The sequence below is a fragment of the Sprattus sprattus genome (genome assembly GCF_963457725.1).
Source record: "Sprattus sprattus genome assembly, chromosome: 4".
Classification (NCBI taxonomy): domain Eukaryota; kingdom Metazoa; phylum Chordata; class Actinopteri; order Clupeiformes; family Clupeidae; genus Sprattus; species Sprattus sprattus.
The window spans coordinates 37,986,235-38,010,635 of record NC_137923.1 but is presented as its reverse complement, the minus strand read 5'-3'; the positions used below and the strand labels follow the sequence as shown (position 1 = coordinate 38,010,635).

At 43.1% G+C, this 24,401-nt stretch overlaps 3 protein-coding genes across 4 annotated transcripts; all 3 read left to right on the top strand.

The window, feature by feature from the left end:
* The first annotated feature begins 647 nt into the window (after positions 1–647).
* Positions 648–11,192, top strand: lipea (lipase, hormone-sensitive a). 2 transcript variants are annotated; one of them, XM_080836637.1, is made up of 11 exons: positions 648–676; positions 1,630–1,879; positions 3,263–3,547; positions 4,121–4,211; positions 4,616–4,761; positions 6,029–6,214; positions 6,649–6,801; positions 8,527–8,671; positions 8,997–9,224; positions 9,647–10,017; positions 10,450–11,192. In XM_080836637.1, exons 2-11 carry the CDS (start codon positions 1,640–1,642, stop codon positions 10,768–10,770), a joined length of 2,166 nt encoding a protein of 721 aa, XP_080692763.1. In that variant the 5' UTR covers positions 648–676; positions 1,630–1,639; the 3' UTR covers positions 10,771–11,192. The 2 variants fall into 2 exon arrangements, with proteins under 2 accessions (XP_080692763.1, XP_080692764.1); XM_080836638.1 differs by lacking the exon at positions 648–676 and having other exon boundaries at positions 1,571–1,879.
* Positions 11,193–12,114: 922 nt separating this feature from the next.
* LOC308363790 (trypsin-2-like) lies at positions 12,115–14,778 on the top strand (the record flags this gene model as incomplete). The annotated part of the gene is made up of 6 exons (XM_080836654.1): positions 12,115–12,214; positions 12,681–12,834; positions 13,313–13,569; positions 13,768–13,904; positions 14,290–14,391; positions 14,731–14,778. 6 exons carry the CDS (start codon positions 12,115–12,117, stop codon positions 14,776–14,778), a joined length of 798 nt encoding a protein of 265 aa, XP_080692780.1.
* Positions 14,779–15,279: 501 nt separating this feature from the next.
* LOC308363785 (putative ATP-dependent RNA helicase ddx6) lies at positions 15,280–23,991 on the top strand. Its single transcript, XM_080836639.1, has 14 exons — positions 15,280–15,414; positions 16,862–17,999; positions 18,185–18,248; positions 18,350–18,454; positions 18,656–18,785; positions 18,984–19,130; positions 19,220–19,314; positions 19,736–19,858; positions 20,053–20,181; positions 20,324–20,440; positions 20,571–20,634; positions 20,758–20,859; positions 21,079–21,313; positions 21,508–23,991. The coding sequence occupies exons 2-13, from the start codon at positions 17,809–17,811 to the stop codon at positions 21,291–21,293; spliced, it is 1,482 nt and encodes a 493-aa protein (XP_080692765.1). The 5' UTR covers positions 15,280–15,414; positions 16,862–17,808; the 3' UTR covers positions 21,294–21,313; positions 21,508–23,991.
* The last annotated feature ends 410 nt before the right edge of the window (positions 23,992–24,401 follow it).

Genomic DNA, 24,401 nt, shown 5'->3' with positions numbered 1-24,401 from the left:
CAACTTTGAGGATTTAGGCGTGAAGCTCAACCCTTTTGCTTGCAATATAAGCCTCTCGATCCATTACTTTCGCCACTAACAATAGGCCCAATGCACCTCACCCTAAGATTTCGGAAGAGGCATTCCATCTCACCCCAAGGAAGCTCCATGGAGGTGCTATATACACCAACAAGTCCTAAAAGTTGGCAATCCTCTGTGATTCCTAGATGCGGTTTGAAATCAAACTCCACATGCTCACATGACTACCATACCCAGGATGCTTTTGGCGGAGGGATGCGTACGCCGTCCGGGTAAGTTTACACTGAGCGTCAAAACCCTCGGAACTTTTTAAAGCCTAACTAAAATGTGCATTTGGATCATGAATGATTCAAAGCAAACTCTAACATGTTTGCTACTTCTGTGGTATAGTTGTGCGTTGTTGCTAGTCACGTGATAAATATATCTTAGATATTGCGTTACGTTCCTCTTTTTCTGAAAGTGGTGAAGTTCTGACTCATAGGCTAGTGCAATTCTTGACTGAAATGCCCTTTTCGCTTAGTACGACTCTTCGCTATAACTCTGAATGCCTCTCGTTTGAAGCAGTAAAATGTCGCTACTGTCTGTTTCTGTGTTGTTGGAAAGATGATAGCCATGTAACCCTGTGTCTCGAAAGCTGATAGTGTTGTCTCAGTTCTTGGTAAGTGCGTGCTAGCGTTTGCATACATGTCGGCGTAACTGCTTTCACCTGCTAGGCTGCATTGTATCTGGTGTATCTGTACGATCTGATGACATGCACATCTGACAGATCTATGATGTGACATTATCATCATCGATCGGTTAATAAGTTGTGCTTGGCTTATTCTGCAACGCTGCATGCGTAAAGTATGCAAATGTAAGACAATCTTGCGACGTGGGATACTGCACCATCGAAAGCGATAGCGTGAAGTGTAGACATGTTAATCAACTTTATGTACTGTAGCCTTCTTTCCCTGTGTCGTTTTGTGTCATGTCGCTACTTGTACTAAAGGCTCTTATTACATTTAGTAGACATTACATCGTTTGCTCAGTTTGTGTTTCGTCCTTTAAGAAATGCAACAATAGACTAGTTTATTTTAAATTACACTGTCAGATTAACTACGATCTTTCAACAAAAGAAAGCATGTGTGCCCTACCAAATTGCCCTGATTTGCAAAAAAAAAAACTGCAATTAAAAGGGGATTTATTATAAATGAAAATAAAAACCACCTTGTTGCACTCCAGACCACCTACCCTCAAACCAGGCGCACAACATGACTGACATTTTCATCAGCTAAAGATAACAATGAGCTCAGAAATGCACCAATTCTGGACTTTCCCTGGCAGAGAAATTGCAATTAGGTCATTGGGCTACAACTGGCATTTAATTCCTGAACTTTATACTTTGGCCTCAGTGAGAATCGAATCGAATGTTGTTGTTTGTCCGCCACAGTATGGGGAGCAGTAGGTCAGGAGTCCTCTTGTGATCACATGATGCCCACTCAGCTCTAGCCCTAGAGGGTTTGCTTTTGACTTTGCAGTTGTCTTTCTGTTTCTTTTTTATTCTTGCTTTTTATTCTTGCCTCTCTCTCTCTCTCTCTCTCTCTCTTTCTCTAACTCTCACTCTCTCTCTAGCTGGGCTGCCATGGAAAACCAGGCTGTGTTTTCTGCTCTGGAGGCAGTGTGTGAAGATGCCATAGCTGCTCTCTCAGGGCAGACTGGCATCAGTGACACCGAGGCTGCATCCCGCCTGCTGGAATCCGTGCGGCATATCCAAGGGCACGGGCGCGCCCTTCAGCATGTTGTCAAGTGCTTCACCAGTGTCTTCCATCATTTTGACTTGGACCCCGAGACTCCTGCGAATGGTTACCGCACGCTAGTCAAGGTACTGTGGAAGCATGCTTGTCTCTGACTCATCCTCCCTTGTGTTTGTGTGTGTATGATGTACTGCTTTGCTTTTCTTGTGTTTTACATGAACAAAACAAAACAATACATGATCAGTGTCCACACACTGAATTTATGGTGCCGAAATGTGAGTGAAAGGATTCCTGCTAAATTTGGTGGAGATTCATCCATGCTACATTTCTGAATTTCTGTTTCTTTTTGTTGTTGTGTATTTGAAAGGAGATGTTTTCTTAAAGCAGTGGTTCAAAAACCTTTCATGGAGACTCCATTTTGACAATGAGTGAAAAAATGCGCCCCACCCCTCCCAACACCATGGTGCAAAGAATGAGACCCTCATATAGCCTATTACCTGTTTTTACTTGGGGGGAGGGGGGGGGGGGGAACAGATGTCCATCAGCTGTTGCATAGCTTTTCTTTGACGTTCACCTCTAACTGATGGGCTAAATGGTAGGCCCTAGCCATGTTATAAATGTAGGTTATAAACTCATCACCAAGTAGCCTAGTTACAGGCTACTATTCTGTGAGTGCACTGCCATACTTAATTTGACCAGGTCTCTCCCTCTGGTTTTTCATCTTTAACCTGCACCCCCCCCCGCTATAACTCCATAAACCCTCACTTTGGCGTGGAACTACTGGTGGATTGGGAGTTTAAATTATATAACTTAGAAAACTGAAAGCTGTTTTGATGTTCTGTTTGACATTTCTGTTTCCTTGACTCAAGAAGTAACACATATACTTTGTATTATGAAGTGCTTGTTTAAAGTGGAATTCATTATATTAAGTACGTACAGCGTAATTAATATGTTGAGTAACAAGCATAAGAGTACACAAATGCTTTGATATTGCATACAATTCAGATTAGGGTTGGTAATATGGTTAGTGTTATGTAACAATAGGCAATCAGAGTGTTGTGACAGGCTATTTATCCGAGTTTCCGGGTCAAAGTACTCTGGCGCAATAGCTCTGTAAGAATGTAATCTTAATCAGAATCAGAATCAGGAATTTAACCCCGGGTTTAGTGGCTCTCAATGTACTTACACAGAAATATACAGGACAATAGTATATAATAAAATAAATAAATACATATATAATTTCATATAATAAAATGTGATACAAATGGTATGTAAAGCTATATGTCTTGCAATACTATGCAATATAAAATGTTGCCAAAAAAAATACTGTTTTTGTGTTATTGAAAACACTGGAAGTCCCTGGTTTGTGAGCTTGAGTAATGCTTAGTTCTGTACTTCTTATGACATTGAGTGTCCTATGTACAGTTTATTCTGTAAAGGCTGTGCTGTTGATGTTGGCTCTTGGTTAGAGATCCTTCATCTCTTGTCCTCTCACTCCGTCTCTGCTGCAGGTGGTACGTGCCTGCGTCCTCCACGTCATCCAGAAAGCACGCTACGTGGCGGACAACTGCAACAGTGCCTTTTTCCGGGCAGAGCACAATGCCAGTGAGCTGGAGGCCTACAGTACGGCGCTGCGCCAGCTGCGTGCGCTAATGTACCTGGGCCAGAGGCTGCTGGGCGAGAACGGTGTGGACCAGCTGTACTCCACACAGGACCAGGGCATCAGCCACAGCTTTGTGCGCGAGTACATGTCCCTGCACAAGGCCTGCTTCTACGGACGCTGCCTGGGCTTCCAGGTACGTGTGTGTGTGTGTGTGTGTGTGTGTGTGTGTGTGTGTGTGTGTGTGTGTGTGTGTGTGTGTGTGTGTGTGTGTGTGTGTGTGTGTGTGTGTGTGTGTGTGTGTGTGTGTGTGTGTGTGTGTGTGTGTGTGTTTTGTGTGTTTTGTGTGTGTGTGTGTGTGTGTTAGTGAGGTTGTCTAATTGTTATGTATGGCAGCGGTTTCTTCACTTGGTTCAAATCCACAGTGTCAGTGATAGGGGTCAGGTATTATGTTGTGGGTTTGCTTTGTCACTAGCATGCATTTAAAAAGATTTAGCGATGACCACATGGATCACTCGCCCCCTGCCTAATTTCCTAATGGCCTCTACTTCTGTAACATCCTGTACATGATCAAGTGTGTGTGTTTTCTTTTTGATATGAGGTCATGTGGTGTTGACAGGCTCGTCATGCTTTTATACTGTGTGCTCTTGATCAGGAGATTGCTATTATCACTGCCTTGAAGCATTATCAACCCCTGCTGGATAACTGAGATGAATCACTGTGTGTGTGTGTGTGAGTTTGTAAATACTTGTTTTGTTCTCCCCTTCAGTTTTCCCCAGCCCTGAGGCCTTTCTTTCAGACTGTTGTCATCAGTATGGTGTCCTTTGGGGAAAACTGGAAAAAGCAGCAGTCCGGTATAGGTCAGTGCTGTCACTGTTTAGCTAACTGTTAAAACTGCACTCCATGTTATAGCAATTTTGTTTCCCACCAATTTGCAATTGGTCTGTGGTATAGGGTAATATGTAAATGAATATGTAAGTGTAGAGGTTTGTCAGCAAGAGGTGACATTGATCATTTTAGCCTTACAGGTCTCTTGGCAGTAAATTCATGTAATGTGAAAATGCTAAAAGCTATTAGCCTCGTATTGCCTCTTTAGGCTCCATAAAGTCCTCACAGTTCAGTGTGTGTTTGGATCGTTCAATATGGTTTATAGTGGAGGCTAACATTTGGCACTGATAGTTAAAACACCAGACCACAGCTCATGAAATGTGCTTTCTTACAGAGTTCCTGAGTTTAATGAACTTCCTGTTATTGTTGTTGTTAGGGAGAGCTGCCTTATCCATCCTCACGTCAGGGAAGTATGTGGTGGACCCAGAGCTAAGAGGGGCCGAGTTTGAGCGCATCACCCAGAATCTGGACATGCACTTCTGGAAGGCCTTCTGGAACCTCACAGAATCTGAGCTACTCTCAGTGAGTCTGTGTGTGTAATGTGTGTCTGTGTGCGTGTGAGTGCAAGAGTGCTTTTGAACATTTTTCAATTTAATTTGTTCATGGAGCCACGTGATCTGAATACATTCTCAGCAAGTATGAATTAATTTGAATCATGGAAAAGAAAATTACCATTTTATGGTATTTATCTCTCAATGAAGGAAACAACAAAGGAGGTTTAACTGTTCCTGGACTGGTTTTGTTGGCCAACTCTGGTCACTAATGCTGTTGTATCCTGTAATCAAATAATAAAATATGGTTAATATTGGACAATGTTTTAAAACCCTTCTCAAGGCAAGACATACTCAACTTGAAAGGAAACAGTAGAAACGATGTGGTATTTTTGTTTGTGATTATTGTGACTGACATGCATCATATATTCAGGTCAGGTATTTAGAAGAGTTTCTTTTTTTAATCCAGAGTAATATACAGAAACGCTTTGCACCACACCTGGTATATATATCCTTATCACTAGATCAGAAGGTACTCAAAATATAGATTTGAGCATGTGAGTACAAAGTGTAAAAGGCGTAGTTCACCTTGGCCTTATTTGGCATGCTTATGTTTGTTCAAAAAACCCTTAACATTGCAGAAGATCTACTGCATAGATTTCGATTCGATGTAAGATGGCCTTTTTTGGGATGGAGATCGTTCTCCCCACAAATAGAAATTCTGCCATTGTCTACTTAGCTTTGTGCCTTCAATTAACCATAAATGGTTTTCTTGTCAGAACAGAACACAATGAGTTTTTCAGCAAAATGTCACTGACAACAATGGCCACCATTCACATGAATTGTATTGGAAAAGATCTCCTCTCCACATTGAAAGACACTCTGCTGTCTGAATCCTTTTACGTGTTATTATTGAAGGAAACTATGTAATATCAGTTTCTACAGACATTATTTGAAGTAGATAATGTTAATTTCCTTAGTCAGTTTCTTTCAACTGTTTCTTTAAGGTAGGTAGACATGTACATTGGAGTGTGTAGCACTGCTGCTGATGCTTTGGTTACTGCTGCTAGAGGCAATCTACTGACCAATGGGTGGTACACCTTCTTAGAGACATTTTGTCAACTACTGATTGACTTTTTACCTAAATGAACCTCATTTTTGTAGTTCCTTTGGAGTCACACATATAGGTCAGTATCTGTTAGTCCCCTCTTCCTCTCTCATCCCTTCTTTTCTCCCATACATAGACCACTCTTCTTGTCCTGCTCTCATCTCTTGTGTGTTCCTTGTATCTCCCCCAGGGCTTGGCCAGTATTACAGCCAACACAGTACAGGTGAACCTGACCCTGACTGTACCTCCTGTCACCTTGCGTATGCCTCTGGCGTCTGACCACCGCCTCTGTGTGGCTGTCCACCCTCCTGTTGCCCACTGGGGCCCAGGCCATGTCAAGATGAGACTCATCTCACACACACTCCGAGAGGGACAGGTGAGGAGGAATAGTAAGAGCAATGGTGGTGTGGTAGTGGTGCCGCTGCTGCTGGTAATGGAATTTATTATTGTATTCTTAATAGTAGTGAACATGAGTAGTGAGCAATAGTCAGTAGTGAACAGGAGTAGAAGTAGGAGTAGTGAGCTGGAGTAGTAGAAGACGGTGTAGTAATAGTTGTAGTTGTTCTATTACTAATAGTAGCAGTAGAAGGAGTAGATCATCCAGCAGATATAGTACTAGTAAAAGTTTATATAGGCATATTAGCATCTACACTGTAATTGTAACAGTTGCAAGAAGCCAGTTGGAGTGGCATTGTGAATGACTATTAATGGTAGTATTGTTTAGTCATTTGTGTATGTAGTGAGCTGTATTGCTCATATTGTTGTGATGCAATACCCCTTCATTTTGTGCCTCTCCTGATCTGTTGCCAGGACAGTGAAGAGCTGTTGGCATATTCCGAGGGTACCTCTGGCTCCATGTCTCTCCCTTCAGGGTTCCGCCCTCAGCGGGGAGCCCACTCACCCAGGCTCGTCGTCCACTTCCATGGTGGTGGATTTGTGGCCCAGACCTCCAAATCTCATGAGGTGTGTGTTTTGACCTGTCTGTTTGATAAACCAGCATTGGCCAATATGCTGTGTCCAGAGAACAGCATGTCTTAGTTGACCGTCAAGTTAACTGGGACAATAAGGCAATACTGTTACAATTTAAATTAGATTAGATTATATTAACTTTGTATTAGATTAACAATGCGATACCTGCTACACTGTGGTGTAAGATCATTGCTGTGGGACAGAACAGGAACATACCAAAAGGAGAATTTGTGTTTCTTCAGGCTTCTTGAGTATACTGTGGTTCAGTGTCCTCAAACTGTCACATTAGAACACAGATGAAACTACTTCAATTTGTGCTGAAAATCATGCAGCTCTGAAATCTGTTCACCATACAAGCATAGGTTAGATTTGAGCCATGAAGTAGTGGCATTGCTTAGCTTCAATGGCCATTGCCTTGCTGCAGGGAAATCTGTGTAAGAAGGCCTTTAGTTAAAATGCAAGTTATTTATTTATTCATATACAGCCGCGGAAAAAATTAAGAGACCACTTCAAAATTATCAGTTTCTCTGGTTTTACTTTTTATTGGTATGTGTTAAAGTAAAATGTACATTTTTGTTTTATTCTATAACCTACTGGCAACAGTCCTACCAAATTTCAAATAAAAATATTGTCATTTAGATCATTTATTTGCAGAAAAATGACAATTGGTCAAAATAGCAAAAAAGATGCAGTGTCTTCAGATCTCGAATAATGCAAAGAAAACAAGCTCATATTCATTTTTAAACTACACAATACTAATGCTTTAACTTAGGAAGAGTTCAGAAATCAATATTTGGTGGAATAACCTTGATTTAAAATCACAACTTTCATGTGTCTTGGCATGCTCTCCACCAGTCTTTCACATTGCCGTTGGGTGACTTTATGCTACTCCTGGCGCAAGAATTCAAGCAGCTCGGCTTCTTTTCATGGCTTGTGCCCATCCATCTTCCTCTTGATCACATTTCAGAGGTTTTTTATGGGATTCAGGTCTCGAAATTGGGCTGGCCAGGACAGGGTCCTGATCTGGTGGTACTCCATCCACACCTTTACTGGCCTGGCTGTGTGGCATGGAGCATTGCCCTGCTGGAAAAAACACTTCTCAGAGTTGGGGAACATTGTCAGAGCAAAAGGAAGCAAGTTTCTCTTCCGGGACAACGTTGTACTTTGCCTGGCTGAGGTTTGTAAAAGACCATAAGGATTGAACCAAAGCGGACTGGAGGGTCTTCTAAGTTCGTCTTCTCTGATGAGTCCAATTTCACAGTAGGTGCAAGACTCTGTGGCTTGTGGAGAGCATGCCAAGACACATGAAAGTTGTGATTTTAAATCAAGGTTATTCCACCAAATATTGATTTCTTAACTCTTCCTAAGTTAAAGCATTAGTATTGTGTAGTTTAAAAATGAATATGAGCTTGTTTTCTTTGCATTATTCGAGATCTGAAGACACTGCATCTTTTTTGCTATTTTGACCAATTGTCATTTTTCTGCAAATAAATGATCTAAATGACAATATTTTTATTTGAAATTTGGTAGGAATGTTGCCAGTAGGTTATAGAATAAAACAAAAATGTACATTTTACTTTAACACATACCAATAAATAGTAAAACCAGAGAAACTGATAATTTTGAAGTGGTCTCTTAATTTTTTCCGCGGCTGTATTTCCAACCGCTTTCGTTTTTTTTCCCCCTGTCTCTCCCTGCCTCCCTCTTTCGGTCATTCAGAGCTATCTGAAGAGCTGGTCCAGACAGCTGGGTGTTCCCATTCTGTCAGTGGACTACTCTCTGGCCCCAGAGGCCCCTTTCCCTCGGGCGCTAGAGGAGTGCTTCTACGCCTACTGCTGGGCTCTGCAGAACTGCCACCTGCTGGGTGAGTCCTCTTACTGCAGCTCACTGTCGCAGCTAATAATTAACCTGCCAGGTGAGGTATTTGCTTCTCACCTGAGCACTAGCCTACCTGGTGAGGACTCTTAGCTTCTCATATGAGAGGCATTTCCCAAAATCATTGTTGTGCTACTACCATCATTAAACGATAGTCATTGTGAACACTCTCTCCACTGGTTGTTGCAAAACGCTGCTTTTTTACTGCTTCTGACTTAGCTACTCCAGTTCTCAGTTTAGACAGTTGTGCTTCAGTTCTCATGTAGCTTTGATTCGATGTCAACATCAGTACTAAAGGCTCGTCTGTGGCACAGGTTCCACAGCGGAACGTGTGTGTCTGGCTGGAGACAGCGCTGGCGGCAACCTGTGCATCACGGTCTCCATGCGAGCGATATCCAATGGAGTGCGTGTGCCTGACGGCATCATGGCCGCCTACCCTGCCACGTTGCTGACGGCTGACGCGTCGCCCTCCCGCCTGCTCACACTCATCGACCCCATGCTGCCTCTGGGTGTCCTCTGCAAGTGCATCAACTCCTATGCTGGTTAGTGCACGCTTACACACTTAAATAAGTGACTTTGGTAGCCATAGGGTTGTTAGGAAGGTCGTTGTTAATTGGTTGGTCTTTTATAGAGTCAATAGTGGTTAATAGCAGTAAATGAATAAAATAAGTAAAGAGTTCAGGATCATTATGTACTGAGATGTTTTTGCCTCACACTGGTGTAGAACTGCTAAATCTATATCCTTTTATTGATTTATATCTTTGTCAATATTAATTTACACACTGGGAGGGTGTGAAAGACATTGTGTTGTGCTCTGCCAAGTTAGCACAATGGTAAATAATTTGCTCAGATTTATATTGCCCTTCGCCCTTCTCTCTGTTAGAATTTCCCCGCAACCAAGCTCAGTCTCTTCCCACCAGTAGGTTTCTCTCATCTCCTCCCTTCCCCCCCATGTGTGTCCCAGGTGTGGAGTGTCAGACAGTGGAGCCCACTGAAGAGCTGGACACCCTGGGAGCCCTGGGCCGTGAAACCGCCCTGCTTCTGACCGACCTCACCCAGGGGGCGTCCAGCTGGTTCCAGTCCCTCCTGGACCCCGTGTCCCTGTCCCTGTCCTCACCCCCCAGTCATATACCACAGGGCGCACCAAAGGCAAAGTCCTGTGATGCAGAGCATAACAACGGACTGGTGGATTACCCAGAGGGCTTTGTGCCTCTCCGTTCAGAGCAGCTGTCGGAAGTGCGAACACCGAATGCGCCCATCCTGAGGAACCCCTACGTGTCTCCGCTGCTCGCCCCCAACAACCTGCTGAAGGGCCTGCCGCCCCTGCACATAGTGGTGAGAGAAAGGGCCGGTCAAAATGGCGGGAGGGCATAAAAAAAAGAAGAGGAAAAGAGAGAGGGAGAAAGGATGAAAGGACTAAAAGGGGCAGAGATAAAAGGCAAACTATAAAGAAAGGGTATGAGGAAAGAAGGCAGAAAAAGAGACTGAAAGTGAAGAACCAGAAAGAAAAAGAGTGAGAAAAGAAAGAGTAAACAAACTGATTATTGTGCTAAATCGTGGACTAAGGAGGCCAATGTGAGAGATTAAGGGGGAATAGGAAGCTGTAAGAGGATGTAAATGCTTAATTCCAAACTGGCACAGATTAGTGTCCTCATTCTACATGCCTCAAAGAGTTTGAATTAATTATTATTGAGCAGATTGACACATGGCTACGTCTACGTTTTCAGAAATGGGTGACCTTTTGACCTTGTGTTCCTTCACCTACAGGCATCTGCTTTGGACGCCATGCTGGATGATTCTGTGATGTTTGCCAAGCGGCTCAGGAGCATCGGCCAACCAGTGACCCTGTCCGTTGTGGAGGACCTCCCCCACGGCTTCCTCAGCCTATTCCAGCTCTCCAAGGAAACTCAGGAGGCCTCAGATATTTGCACGCAGAGAATAAGAGATGTGTTTGAGCAATATCCGGTGTCTGCAAACTGCGAGCAGCCAAAAGTGCACCTCAACAATCACATCACTGCAGTGACGGACCCCTTTGGGTTGTCAAGACGAGATGAGGAGCTGGAGGGGGAAAATGAGCTGAGTGATTAAGTGGATGAATTGAAGGACCAGCAAATTTGGTAGAGTGAGGGGATGTGGCATTTATCCTCGTGTCTGTTAAAAGGGACCACAGTGCATTATGCTGATGTAGCATTTGGAAAATTAAGAATGTAAAGTGCTGGAAAAAAAGAAAATAAGACTCATGCTCAAGACTTTCTTGCCTTTGCACATGATCTTGAATGTGTACCTTTTTTAATGTATTGGAACTAAATGTTGGGCTTTTAGCCTTTTCAGAAATGGTCAGCTTTTCAACCTTACAAGGCTCACATAGCCATAGCTGTCGATGTTCTTTGTAAACCAACACCTCTTTGCCTTAAGCTAACAGCAATACACAAACAGCCTTCATGAAGGACTGCTGCGACTGCATTCTTACCATGAACTGACAATAATTTGGGATTCTGCACTGGTCTTAAAACGTAGATATTTAAAAAGGATATATTTAAATTTCTTTAAATTATATTGTTGTGACTTATTATTGTAATGTAAAATGAGTACAATAAAATATTTTTGTCCACTGAGTTGCTCATATTCATGTCAAAGTTATGTTAGTTGAATATGCCTTAAACGAAACCGACCTTCATTCAGAACACTCCCACATTTGCAGCTCGTCTCAACCCTGCTTCAGTTTATCATGTCCCGATACGACACACACCTTGAGTTCTTCCCACCACATCACTCTGAAAGTACACAAACCCTCAGGCTTTGCTGTGCTGGGCACTCTCACTGCTCAGGCGTGACATGCAGACAGCCAAGGCCTCGGAGATCTGCTGAGTCTCACTCGGAGTCTGCTGGTGTGCGACAAAGAGCTGAGGGCTGAGTTTTATGCTCTGACCCCTCCCCGAATTCCACAGCATCAACAAGCATCTACTGGCCCGGGGACGCACTTACAATCAATTAAAAGGAAAATTAAATTGTGTCTTTTCAATTAAAGGGGTGTGCATCCCAATTTAATTTCACAAAGGGCTGTGGAGCCATATCAGTGTCCATTTGTCTTTAAGTGCAGTTTAGGCCTTGTCCAGATATTGTAATAAATTACACTTGGCAATATCCTTATCTGAGAATGCACCAGAGGATGTGCCTGCTCTGCCAGTGGATTTTGCAGAAGACCATGTTAAATTTGTCATTGGGAACAAATGTTCCTTGGTGTGGGAATAGTGGATGTGTGGGACATATGTGGAGTATTATCATTCTTTGGTTTTACTGATTAACCGCTGTTCCCTTTTCAATCTGCCACATTTGATACCGCCTCCACTGTCCGTAAATAGAAGTGGGACTGCTGACTTGGTCAATGTCACAGGGGCGTGGAAGAAAGAGAACATTTTGGGAGCATCATAAATGCACGTGGTGCGACCACCATACCCCACTCCACTGAGTCATAATCAGGCCACTGCAACTATGCACAAGTTAGTCTTCCTGCTGTTTCTAGGGGCCTCTGGTGAGTGTGTCAGTGTGTCAGTGTGTGTGTTTTATCCTATGGAATAATATAGCGTCGGAGTACCACCTATCAGTACGAAGTCATTTCTATTTTGTAAACTAGGCTGACTTACCATAGGCCAGTGAGCCGTCTCTGGCAAAGCGGTGTGGGACTTCTAGACTTATGTAAATGATGACATGCTTTTTGAAAGTTTTCTCCCATTTTCAGATTCCTAAATCTGTGTGGACTATTGAGCCATTGTAGGCTTCAGCGCCTCACTGGTCCATAGAAGTCTGTTATTCTCTCGTTTGAGCCTTGATATAATTTCGTGTTTTTTTTGGTCTATGATTTGTTTTTGTCTATGACTGTAGTTCATAAGCCATCGGGGCCTTCAAAAACAATTGATCTGCTCACAGTTTGTTTATCCTTCCTATCCTTCTTTTCCTCTATTCTCCCAACTGTATCTTGTGCCCCTCTGCCTTCTCAGTGGCTTTTGAGCTTGAGGATAAGATTGTGGGAGGGTACGAGTGCAAGCCTCACTCCAGACCCTGGCAGGTGTCTCTGAAGAACAGCTGGCATTTCTGCGGAGGCACGCTGATCACTGATCGCTGGGTGGTCTCTGCGGCCCACTGCTACAAAGAGTGAGTTCTACCCCACAGCTGTTCTCAGATCTGTTGTTTAGTGGCAGTGAAATTCTATTTAGTTGAGTTACATTTTGTTTGCAAAGAACTTTGAATAAGTATAGAAATCCATAAAGGCACTCAATGCATAGATATGACCAGTAATGGTCAGGCCATGTCATGCATCACTTTAATGCAACATTTCTAATTGGGGTGAGTGCTTCTGTGTTTCCATGTATTCTTTATTTCTTCTTCTATTTGTATGTTTCCCACTCTCTCTCTTTCTCTCTCTCTCTCTCCCTCTCTCTTGTTGTATGTCTCCCTCTCTTCCCTGTTTTCTCATGTTCTTTTAGTTAATAACTCTTCCTTCTAATCTTTTATTTTTCACTGTTAGCCTTTTTCTCTGTTTAATGCACTTTACCTTTTAAACCTCTTATTTCTCCATTGTCATGAACAATGCTCTATAAATAAACTCATCTTGCCTTGCCCCCTTCTCCAGTGCCAGTGAGATGAGTTTGGTGCTGGGTGACCATGAGGTGCGCTACGGGGAGGGCACTGAGCAGTTCATCACCCCTGAGCTGGTCATCAGGCACCCAGAGTACGACCGCTACACCATCAACAATGACATCATGCTAATCAAGCTGGCGCAGCCTGCACAGCTGAATGAGTATGTGCAGCCCATGGCTCTGCCCACATCCTGTGCCGGTGCGGGAACCCAGTGCCATGTGTCTGGCTGGGGGTCTACTCAGAGCCCCTGTAAGTATGAGTAATAGTCGCTTAAGATGGATGGAGTAGACAGACACAGCCAGTTCTATATCATTATTAGTGATACGTTTATTCAGCAGACTACATATCCTATATACAAAAGATTCTGTTGCTATTTAGTGAGTTTTTATGTGTTAAGAGCTAACTCTCCACTCTTCTCTCTAACTCCATCCTGTCCTCCTCGGCTAGTTGGCTGCCGGTGGTGTCTGAACTGTCTGGATTTGCCCATTTTGACCCAGGAGGATTGTGAGAGATCCTACCCAGACAGAATCACTTCATCCATGTTCTGTGCTGGTTTTCTGGAGGGAGGGAAGGACTCCTGCCAGGTACAGTAGCTGTTTCATCCTTCTGTATTAATTTATGTTTATAGATCACATACAAATGCTACAAGTAAATGATAGTGTCACTTGTATATAATGAACATTATCAAATGTATTTGAGATTATGATCAAATAATCAACATCAACAGAGGTGGCATTTTTTTTTTACCTACATAATAGTTCTGGACAGAGTATACTGACCTAAACCACAAGCATTAGCCAGTTGAAAACACTACTTGAATACTGAAACAAAGAGAAACAAACTTGTGTTCTCTCTCTTTCTCTCTCGCTCTCTCCACACACACACACACACACACACACACACACACACACACACACACACACACACACACACACACACACACACACACACACACACACACACACACAGGGGGATTCTGGTGGTCCTTTGGTCTGCAACAATGAGCTTCAGGGAGTAGTGTCCTGGGGTTGGGGCTGTGCTGAAGAGAACCGTCCTGGAGTCTATGCTAAGGTATGACAACCACATTATTTCATGTCCTTTTTTGCAGGCAGTTTATGTTTTGTGAAATGTACCATGGTTCAATGTAACCCAGGGGTTTAGCCCCTTTTCACTCTTAAGAGCAATAATCTCATTGTGTGGCAGGTGGTTTCATGATTACAAATTCATTGACAATCATTGACATTTTGATGTAGCACACATTATATGTAGTTTGACCAAGAATTGTCCATAACCCAAGTTACATAGCTATCAGTTACCACCCATCATCCAGACATATTGTGTAGGGACATTAAAACGTTTGCTTTTGTACACATATAATGTGTCAGATGATTCTCTGATTTTTCTCTCTAGGTCTGCAATTTTACAAGCTGGATCAAATCGACTATGGCCTCCCATTAAAGTGGTGGACTGGGGAGAGGAGTGGCTGCACTACTCTAAAAATGTCTGTAGGCCTACTTGATTGTAGATCAAATTGCAAGTCTTGTCTGTGTAGTACATTGAGATGAATTGTGCAGTGTTGGCTCTGTTACCTGTTTTGTGGAACAAAAATGACCAAATAAACATAATTTGTACTCAAATCAAATCTACAGAGGCTTTGACCATTTCTTTGTACTAAAGTGAAAGGGTCTGTCACAATATGTTCAATTATCTATGTGTCACTATTCAGTTCAGTCAAACAAATACACATTTCTTTAAAGACACGAAAGTCAAGAAGTAAGTCATTCACAAACAAATTTAGCATTTGATGGTGGTAAATAGTATTTGGTACATTTGCTGTGAGACTTGCTCCACCACATCAATAGATGGCAGTAAGGTCATTAACACGCTGGGGTTGCTGTCAAATAAGTAGCGATGAAACAAACAAGACGAAGAAGGGTAGGAAGAAGAAGACGGCGACCATGTTGATTTAGCAAGAACAAACACAATAGAGACCAGTTGGTAAATGTGAGTTTGAGAATTTGTTGAGCTATACATATGAATATTTGACCAGCATCGATTAGAACATCAAGATAAGACTTACGGTGGAGAAAAAAGGTAAAATATTTCGACTCACATCAAATTTCTGTCTTGCTATTACATCTGAATGGCTTCCTTGCAAGATATTATTGCTAACTGTAGCTAGCTATTAACACTAGCCAAGACAAATTGGTAAATTAAGCTAATGCTAGCACCCACAGGCTACTGTGGATTACTAACTTCAGGTCAGGTTTGCTGTTTGAATTTCTTGCCTTTACAATAAAGCAACCGAAAGCTTACTTTTAACCATCGTTAGCGAGCAAGGATAAAAAGCCATACACTTGATTCTCCGTTTACTAGAAGCGTCCAGATAGTTCAGTAAATTGGGAATGCAATGCAAGAAACGGAACGTATGCAGTTACCTTCAATGCAATAATGCAGAGGACGGATTTAGCTCGGGCTTCCATAATGGATAGCTAGCCAAATAAACCAACGAAACATTGAGCTACTTAGCAAAAGCTGACTTGACTAGCTACAGCTACGAATGGTGATTATTGTGTAGGTTGCCATATCAAGATGTGGCTAGTTACGCTAGTAAACATGACGAGTTTAACTCTATGCGGCGAAATTGTGTTGAACCACGACGTCTGAAACTTTTTTTTTTTTAAATACGTATCTAGTCGTCTAACGTTAGCTGGTAACAAGTTGGTTGGTGTGAGGTTAGGCAGCTATCGCTAGTTTCGCTAACAGTATAACAGTATGCGTCGATGTCGACAGCACTTGCCGTTAGCAGGTAATTTATTTTCAGGTCTGCGTAATTTCCTGCTAACATGGCTTATGTGGCAATGGGGTCAAGCCACAGCTTAACTATTTTAAAACCATGTATAATTTAATCGCATAGCTGAAATATCCACTAGGTTGATCATTCAAACCTGCAGTTGGCGAAGTATTGCTAGCTACGTTAGCTGTCCAGTGTGGGTAGTTGGAGCTAATTCAGTCATAATAACATTAGCTATCCTAAGGTTTTGCCATCTCAATTACACAAATCGTTAAAATGTATCACCTGCGACTAGCTTATGCGAATGTATTAGTAAAACGCGTGCAACGCCAGTCAGAGATGGCTAGTGTTCCCCACCACAGATAGCATCGACAAAGTTTGCCCCCTGCTGCAGAACTTTTCAACTGATTTGACAATCAGCGCTTGGCGGCGTCTTGAAGCATGTTTTTAGCATTGTCCGTATTAGCTAGACTCTCAAACATAAGATCGTTAATACGCGCCAGTCAGACGTCTAACATGCTTTATTACAACCCGTTTGGTTGTGATTCTGCTATAATGCCAGTGTAACACTTTCTGAATAACATTACATTGCAAAGCATCCTGACATGATTTGTGAACTGCCAGCATGAAGGGTCCTTTACAGTGAGGCTGTGCTTAAAATGTGTGCGCACATCTGTGTGGAATTAATTAACTGATGTTCTATTAATGTGGCGCTAAACTCATCTCCTCTCCCATTTTCCTTGTCAGGTGACTGAGGTTTGAGTTCCTGGCCTGTTTAGTGGAGGAAACGCTTCTCACCCCTCACCTTGTACACACATACACATGCTAACTGACACACAAGTGCATATATATGTACACCCTCACACAGCTGAAGTCTGTGGAGAACTACTATTACAAGAAAGACTACACAGGTGAAGTTTGGTTCCAATTAAAGCAAAGGGAACTTTTGGTGTTTTGGACTACAGTATCCCAGGATAAATTCTGTTTTTGAAGCATCAGGAATTTTTGGTATCAGGAAATCCACTTGCAGCATGACTGCTTGAAACAACAGGATTTACACATTCAGATTCATTGTCAATACAACTATTTGAAGGGGAATAAACAAACAGAAAAATCCCTTGCATTTTTGAAAAGTTCTGAAAAGCAGGAAAAGACTCTTTAACCAAGAGAGAGAAAAACAGCTGTTTTGATGAACTGGCATTTTTTGTTTTGGAAAACGGACTGAGGAAAACAAGAGATTGAACTGTGAGCACGAGACGTGGATATTTTTTTCAGACTCTCTCCTGTTCAGTATTGCCTTAGCTGTTCTATGTTCTAAGTCTGCAGGACTTGTACTTTTGTGAAGCTTGTCTGCATATAATTTTCTATATTGTGGTCAGGTCTTCTATATTTATGCATATAAATGCTCATTTCTCTTCGTTTGGAAGAGCTGGAGTAATACTTATTTTTCATGACGTCAGTTGCTCTTATTGAAAGAGGCTACACTGTACGTGCACTTGTGTATATGTAAATACTATAAAGACGCTTCTAAATAACTTTGGATTTAAGAAATAGAGTGCATTGTAAATGCTTTATTAGCTTTTTTTTGGTATTAATACTCTGGAAAGGGCATTGAAACCTTACAGAGAGGACGAAAACAAACAAACAAACTTTAAAAGGCAAAGGAGCAAACCGAAGGAAAAGGAGAGAAAAAAATGGCAACCGCAAGAACAGAAAGCATGGGCCCCATGGTTATGGGTCTGAACAAGCAGAACGGGCAGCTACGAGGACAGACTAAACCGCTCTCCCAATCAGGACCCCACTCTGTGAGCACACCACCTGGAAAGATGACTGTAGGAGGAGGAGCCCAGAAGCCAGGGGGTGGAACCCAGGAAGGCGGTATTAGGTGGGTTCCTCAGCCTCCTGTTGTGTGTGAAATTCTACATCTATGTAGTAGTGGTATTACTTTTTTATTATTTAGAGTTGCATTGAATATAGGCCTTACGTCTCACCACTGAGCAGTTTAATGTGTGAACTCAAAGGTGTTTGAACTGTACTAATATTTGGTGTCTGCTGCGCTTTCACTCTTAGGTTTGGTGATGACTGGAAGAAGAGCCTACTGCTCCCCCCCAAAGACACCAGAGTCAGAACTTCTGTAAGTGTGTTTGTGTTGCAAGCTTAAACAGAGTAGTATTATATAGAAATTGATGGGCTTTACTGAAATGTCAACCTCTTTTCCTCCTTCCGTTTTCCCAGGATGTGACTTCGACCAAGGGGAATGAGTTTGAAGACTATTGCCTGAAGCGGGAGCTACTGATGGGGATATTTGAGATGGGCTGGGAGAAGCCCTCCCCCATTCAGGTAACCAATCAGACCTTTCCGCCTACTCTCCATGGCATCCCAACAGCCAATAGCTTGCATGTTGTGGCACTGTTGTTCATGTCATAACGCTGATTGCTGAAAACCTTGCTCAGTAGTTCATAGTGCAGGTCGAATTTGATTATCGAATTAGAGTTACTTTCATTAAACTGACATCCAGTTGTGTCTGTGTCCCCTTGCCAGGAGGAAAGTATCCCTATCGCCCTCTCTGGACGTGACATTCTTGCCAGGGCCAAGAACGGGACCGGAAAGAGTGGGGCCTACCTCATCCCACTACTGGAGAGGATAGACCTTAAGAAAGACTACATCCAGGGTAAGGGGTCTCTTCACTCTTTCTCATTTTATTATATTTTTTTTTTAATGAACCCCTTCATTACACATCTCAGAATTAGTCTAGTATAAGCCTACAAATTACACACACAGATGGGAGCAAATCATGCTGCTTCATGTGTAACACGGCCTTGTGGGTATAGTTTTCAGGTGGTCTGATTTGTCTTGTTTCTTTCTCCAGCTGTTGTGATGGTACCCACCCGCGAGCTGGCCCTGCAGGTCAGTCAGATCTCCATCCAGATCAGCAAGCACCTAGGTGGAGTCAAAGTCATGGCAACCACCGGAGGAACCAACCTGCGAGATGACATTTTACGTCTGGATGAGACCGGTAATATACCAACCCAATAATAACAACAACAAGATTATCAGTGAAATTTCTTTTTGGCTCAAATGTTGCACTTTGCTTTCCCCATGCAGTTCATGTTGTCATTGCGACACCGGGCAGAATTCTAGACTTGATTAAGAAGGGTGTGGCCAAAGTGGATAGAGTTCAAATGATGGTCATGGATGAGGTAAGTGGTAGTCTTCTGCTTTTACCAATAAGTGTCTGTCTACCATCTCATGTCAGGTGAAAGTCAACCTGTAGGCATATCTCATCAGATACTTGCTACGTTTCTTCATATCACCAAAATTGTGTATTTCCACAAGCTTTCTGTAGGCATATTGCGCTGGACTTCATTCTCCCAAGCTATAGTTTTGCCTTTGTTTGTGAACATGTTTGAAGAAAAGCCAAACCACACCATTATGTTAAGCTCTTGCTAATGAACGACCCAGTTGCATGGCACATTGATTTGTCTGAAGAATGATCTGACCGCAGAAAATGCACTTTAAGTTTCCAGACTGGACAAGACAAAGAAACTATGGTTGAGGGTGTTTGTGTGGATTAGATTTGAACTCCATGTGAAACTGTGTACGTATGTCTTTCTCTTGTAGGCAGATAAGCTGCTCTCTCAGGACTTTGTGGTGCTCATTGAGGATATCATCAGCTTCCTGGCCAAGGGCCGGCAGATTCTGCTTTACTCCGCAACCTTCCCCATCAGTGTGCAGAAGTTCATGGTGAGCAACACCTCAGGCTCTGTGTGTGTGTGTGTGTGTGTGTGTGTGTGTGTGTGTGTGTGTGTGAGAAAGTAATTTGTCATGTTGGCCAACCTCGGGCAGCATTTTATCTTGCCTGTAAAACAAGGACATTCACTGAGCTGTTTTCTGTTTAATGGTCTTGTTAAGTAAGTGTGTGTGTGTGTGTGTCTTAGAGCAAACATCTGCAGAAACCTTATGAAATCAACCTGATGGAGGAGCTCACTCTAAAGGGCATCACCCAGTTCTATGCCTACGTCACTGAGAGGCAGAAAGTCCACTGTCTCAACACACTCTTCTCAAGGGTAGGTCATGGCGGGCCAACCTATTATATGTCACTTGTGCTCTCCATGTCGACTCATTTTCTCTCTCCCTCCCACCCTCCTTAATAACTTGGTTTGTATCATGTGTTCCCTCTAAACATACTTCTCTTTTATCACTCTGCAGTTGCAGATCAATCAGTCCATCATTTTCTGCAACTCCACCCAGAGGGTCGAGCTGCTTGCCAAAAAGATCACCCAGCTGGGCTACTCCTGCTTCTACATCCATGCCAAGATGATGCAGGTGTGTGTTATTGGCAATTGGTTTTCTGTAATGTACATGTGCTACCTTAACAAACCCTTTCACAATGCTCAGATCTTGTGGAAATGGTCTGTGTTGGCTGAATGCTAATCTTCGGTCCTTCCACTCACAGGAGTACAGAAACCGAGTGTTTCATGACTTTAGGAATGGCCTCTGTAGGAACCTGGTGTGCACTGGTGAGCCAAATCTGTGTGTTCTTCTAAAGTGCTGTTATTGTTAGTTTAATGGCGGGTCTGTCTGTGAGGCAAAGGCCTGGTATTTTCAGAATGAAAATAAGTTTTGCTGTCTTTTTGCTCTAGACCTGTTCACCAGGGGAATCGACATTCAGGCAGTGAACGTGGTCATCAACTTTGACTTCCCGAAGAACGCAGAAACCTATCTGCACCGCATTGGTCGATCAGGTGGGTAAATGGCACCATAGCGTACAATATAGAGACCAATACCATACCACCATGAGCACCGCTATCTGAACAAGCTTTTCTTTGCAATCGTCTCATGATGCTGATTTTGCCTTCTTAACCTCTCGCCCTCCTCTCTTCATCTCTCTTGCTCACAACCCATACTTTCTTTCCTTCTTTCTCCCCCCCCCCCCCTGTTTCTTTCTCCCGCTGTCATATCAGGCCGCTTTGGGCACCTGGGTCTGGCCATCAACCTGATCACGTCTGATGACCGCTTCAATCTGAAGTCCATCGAGGAGCAGCTGGTGACTGACATCAAGCCCATTCCCGGCTCCATTGACAAGAGTCTGTATGTGGCGGAGTACCACTCGGTCTCGCCAGATGGTGAGGAGGAGGAGCCGCCTAGACGTCCTGTGACCACACCCAGCCAGCCCTAAAGCGAAGCAATGACCGGCAGGTGAGTGGTTTCTGTAGTTACGGCGTATAAGTCTCTTTAATGAGATCTGAGAATGTTAATCTTCTGTCTCATTGCTGCTCGGCAAGTCTTAATGTATTGAAATTATTTAAAATGGTGGGAGCAGCAAGAAAAGAAACTAAAGGAAAATTAGCCTTGACTAACAGTTGTGGTTTTATTCTCTTCTGTCCCTACAGGACCACAGGCTATGGTGTCACTGGCTTTTGCACAGACGTTTGCTTTTGCACACTCCTCTATGGACAATTTTTTTTTCTTTCTTTTTTCCTGGCTTGTTCCCTTCATTCTTTCATACCCTCAATTTTGCCATTGCTGAGCCAGATAAAGCAAAATGTTTCATTCTTGTGCACAAAACTGAGGCATGCACTCTTTTGGCCCTTTTAATTTTTTTTAAAGAAGGAAACCCTAAACATTCCAGAGTCCTTGAGTGACTTGCAATAAATAAACAGGGCTGAGGGCCTGGAGGATGAGGTAGATCAACAAGCGACAACAGAATTGATGTGCCCTGAGCTGGCTGTTGCTCCTTCTGTTAGCATTTGGTTTGGGGAAGAACATGAAAAAAAGAAAAAAACAGGTTTCAGAGGTCGTTTCAGAAAATGGAGAGATGGGTCCACCTACATACACACAGCATGCATGCGTGCACATTCACGAGTGCACACGCACTGTTTTGGTGTGTGTCCTTTTAAAGAAACAAACATGTACACACACACACACACGTGTACACACACACACACACACACACACACACACACACACACACACACAAACACATGCCCTGTCACTTAAGTGCCTTAATTTCTGACCAACTGTAGACGTTGAGACGTTGAAAGAAAAGCAGACTATCCTAGCTAGCATCTTTGTGATGCCCAGAGATTTTAGAAGTCTAACCGAGGCAGAACAGTTAAACCTGCTGTGTTGTTGACAGGACTCCCCTTTTGATGTGATGCTCCGTGTACTGGCAGCCAATTGGCTTCAAGTCTTTAAGTCACACCAAGAACCAAGGGCATGTCTGAGCCATCGAAACAATTTAGTTTAGGCTGGAAAATTGATAAAAAGCACAAAAGCTTATGGTGCTTTTTAAAGTAGGAGACCTCATTTTCTTTTCTTATTTTTGTCCTATTACGGGAGAGTTTCTGTTCTATAAGAATCTGCTATTTGTGTGACGGAGTAGATTTTTTTTTTTGGCACCTGTTAGCGAGAATTTTTGAAAATGACTAGGTACAAGGTGCCTAGGTCCCAATACAAGGTGATCTACTTTATTTTTTGTTTTGAATTGGCGCAGGGCGGTATGTCATCATGAGGGCTTGTCCTCCTGTGGTGTTTTCATACTGCCCCTGTGAGCTCTGAAGAATGTCTCTCTTAGGTAACTATGCATTTGGCTGCCGACTCTGCTTCATGCTTCATTCATCTACAACACATTACTTCCAACACACTGGCCACAAAACACAGGGCTACAAAACAGCCCTCCTCCATTTATCAGTGCCCTCTTGTAGAAACATGGCAATAATAACACAAGCTTGCCATCATGAGCCCTGCATTTGAGTTTTTCTTCCTACTTTGCATGACCAATTTCATCATGGCGATTGCAAAGAAATGTACATGAAATTTTTATCGATCATGATTCAGTTGACTTCCAGGCAAGCGTGACCTTATGGCCTGATGGGACATCTTGCAACTGCTGGCTTTTTCGTTGTATGCAGCAGAGTGCTTTGCATGCGAGAGCAGAACTTTGCAGGACCAATGATACAGCTGTGTGTGACAGGGGAGCTCTACTCACGAAGCTAAGCTTCATGCTGACCACCAGTCAGTGACGTCTTACATGCAGTAGCACATTCTGTGTACTAATTGGTCAGGCTTCTGCAGAAATTAAATATGATTGGCCTGAGGGGGCTTGTGCTGAAGGAGATGCTGTTCGTGTTTTGAACTAAGTGAGTTGCCTGCCTCAGTTTTGTGCACAAAAATAACTTTATTTGAAGACACCCCTCCCCCCTCCCTTTTTAACATTTATTTTTATTATACTGGCAAACAGGTGAATGTACAACAACAGTTTGGATGTTTTTGAGGTAAAATCAAGCTATACGTAGACCCTCTTTGTCCTCTATCTCCATCAGATGGAGTGAGTCAGCCTAAAAGAAAAGAAAAAACACACTTTTTAAACCCTGTGGCACTGCTCATCATCTCATATCTCAACAGACACTGTCATTCTAAAGTGTTAATCTTTCTTTGCGCCTTGTTCTTTTTTTATTTTTCAGACAATGGGGTGTTCAACATTTTTCCTTTTGATTTCTGGAACATCTATCCCTTTTTCCTTTCCTTCTGTGTGTCCAGCTTGGCACCTCATCTTCTTGACCTGTTCTCTCTGTAGTGTGTGTGTGTGTGTTATAGCTTGGCACTTCATCATCTTCTTGACCTGTTCTTTCTGTAGAGTGTGTCATGGCTATAGCACTCTCTGTAGAGTGTGTTATAGCTATAGCACTCTCTGTATCGGGTGTTATAACTATAGCACTCTCTGTAGTGTGTGTGTGTTAAGCTTCCGTGATAGGCTGTCTGCTCGGCACACTCACTGGAGTTTTTAGGATTTTGCGCTCCCCTCTGAAGCATAAACTGTAGCATCTTCTAACTGGCAGCTGTGACGTACTTTTAAGTTTGGTCTTTTCCCTGCTGCAGAGGAACGTAGCGGGGTGGGAGGGTAAGGGTTGGGGGTAGGGGAGTAAGGGTTTGGGATTTGATTTGTAATTTTTTTTAAATTTTCAAATGGGGAGGGGGGGGGGGCGTATTTGAGATTTGGTGGAATGTCTTGATTGGGCTGGGTGGGGATGCATTTTTGCCAAAACTGGAGGAAACGGTCAACTAAATGGGAGAAGTGTGTTGACTAGGTGGAGAGGTGGGCCAAATACTGGGGGGGCTTATGAGGGTTTATGAGACTGGGAGGGTTATGAGTGCGGGAGTAGGAGCGTGTGTGTGTGTGGGTCAGGGTGGGGATGGGTATGCTTGAGCCAAGTGTGGGTGGGATTGGGGATCGATCAGGGATTGGGGTGTGGGATGGTGTATGGAGGGATGGGATGGGATGGGA

What these genes read in the sequence shown, in the direction of transcription:
- lipea (XM_080836637.1), top strand. Translation starts at nt 1,640, where the DNA reads ATGGAAAACCAGGCTGTGTTTTCTGCTCTGGAGGCAGTGTGTGAAGAT. An exon ending in AAAGCAGCAGTCCGGTATAG is followed by an intron (nt 4,212 to 4,615) that starts GTCAGTGCTGTC and finishes TGTTGTTGTTAG; the next exon opens with GGAGAGCTGCCTTATCCATC. An exon ending in AGACCTCCAAATCTCATGAG is followed by an intron (nt 6,802 to 8,526) that starts GTGTGTGTTTTG and finishes TCGGTCATTCAG; the next exon opens with AGCTATCTGAAGAGCTGGTC.
- LOC308363785 (XM_080836639.1), top strand. Translation starts at nt 17,809, where the DNA reads ATGGCAACCGCAAGAACAGAAAGCATGGGCCCCATGGTTATGGGTCTG. An exon ending in ACACCAGAGTCAGAACTTCT is followed by an intron (nt 18,249 to 18,349) that starts GTAAGTGTGTTT and finishes CCGTTTTCCCAG; the next exon opens with GATGTGACTTCGACCAAGGG. An exon ending in AGAAGCCCTCCCCCATTCAG is followed by an intron (nt 18,455 to 18,655) that starts GTAACCAATCAG and finishes TCCCCTTGCCAG; the next exon opens with GAGGAAAGTATCCCTATCGC.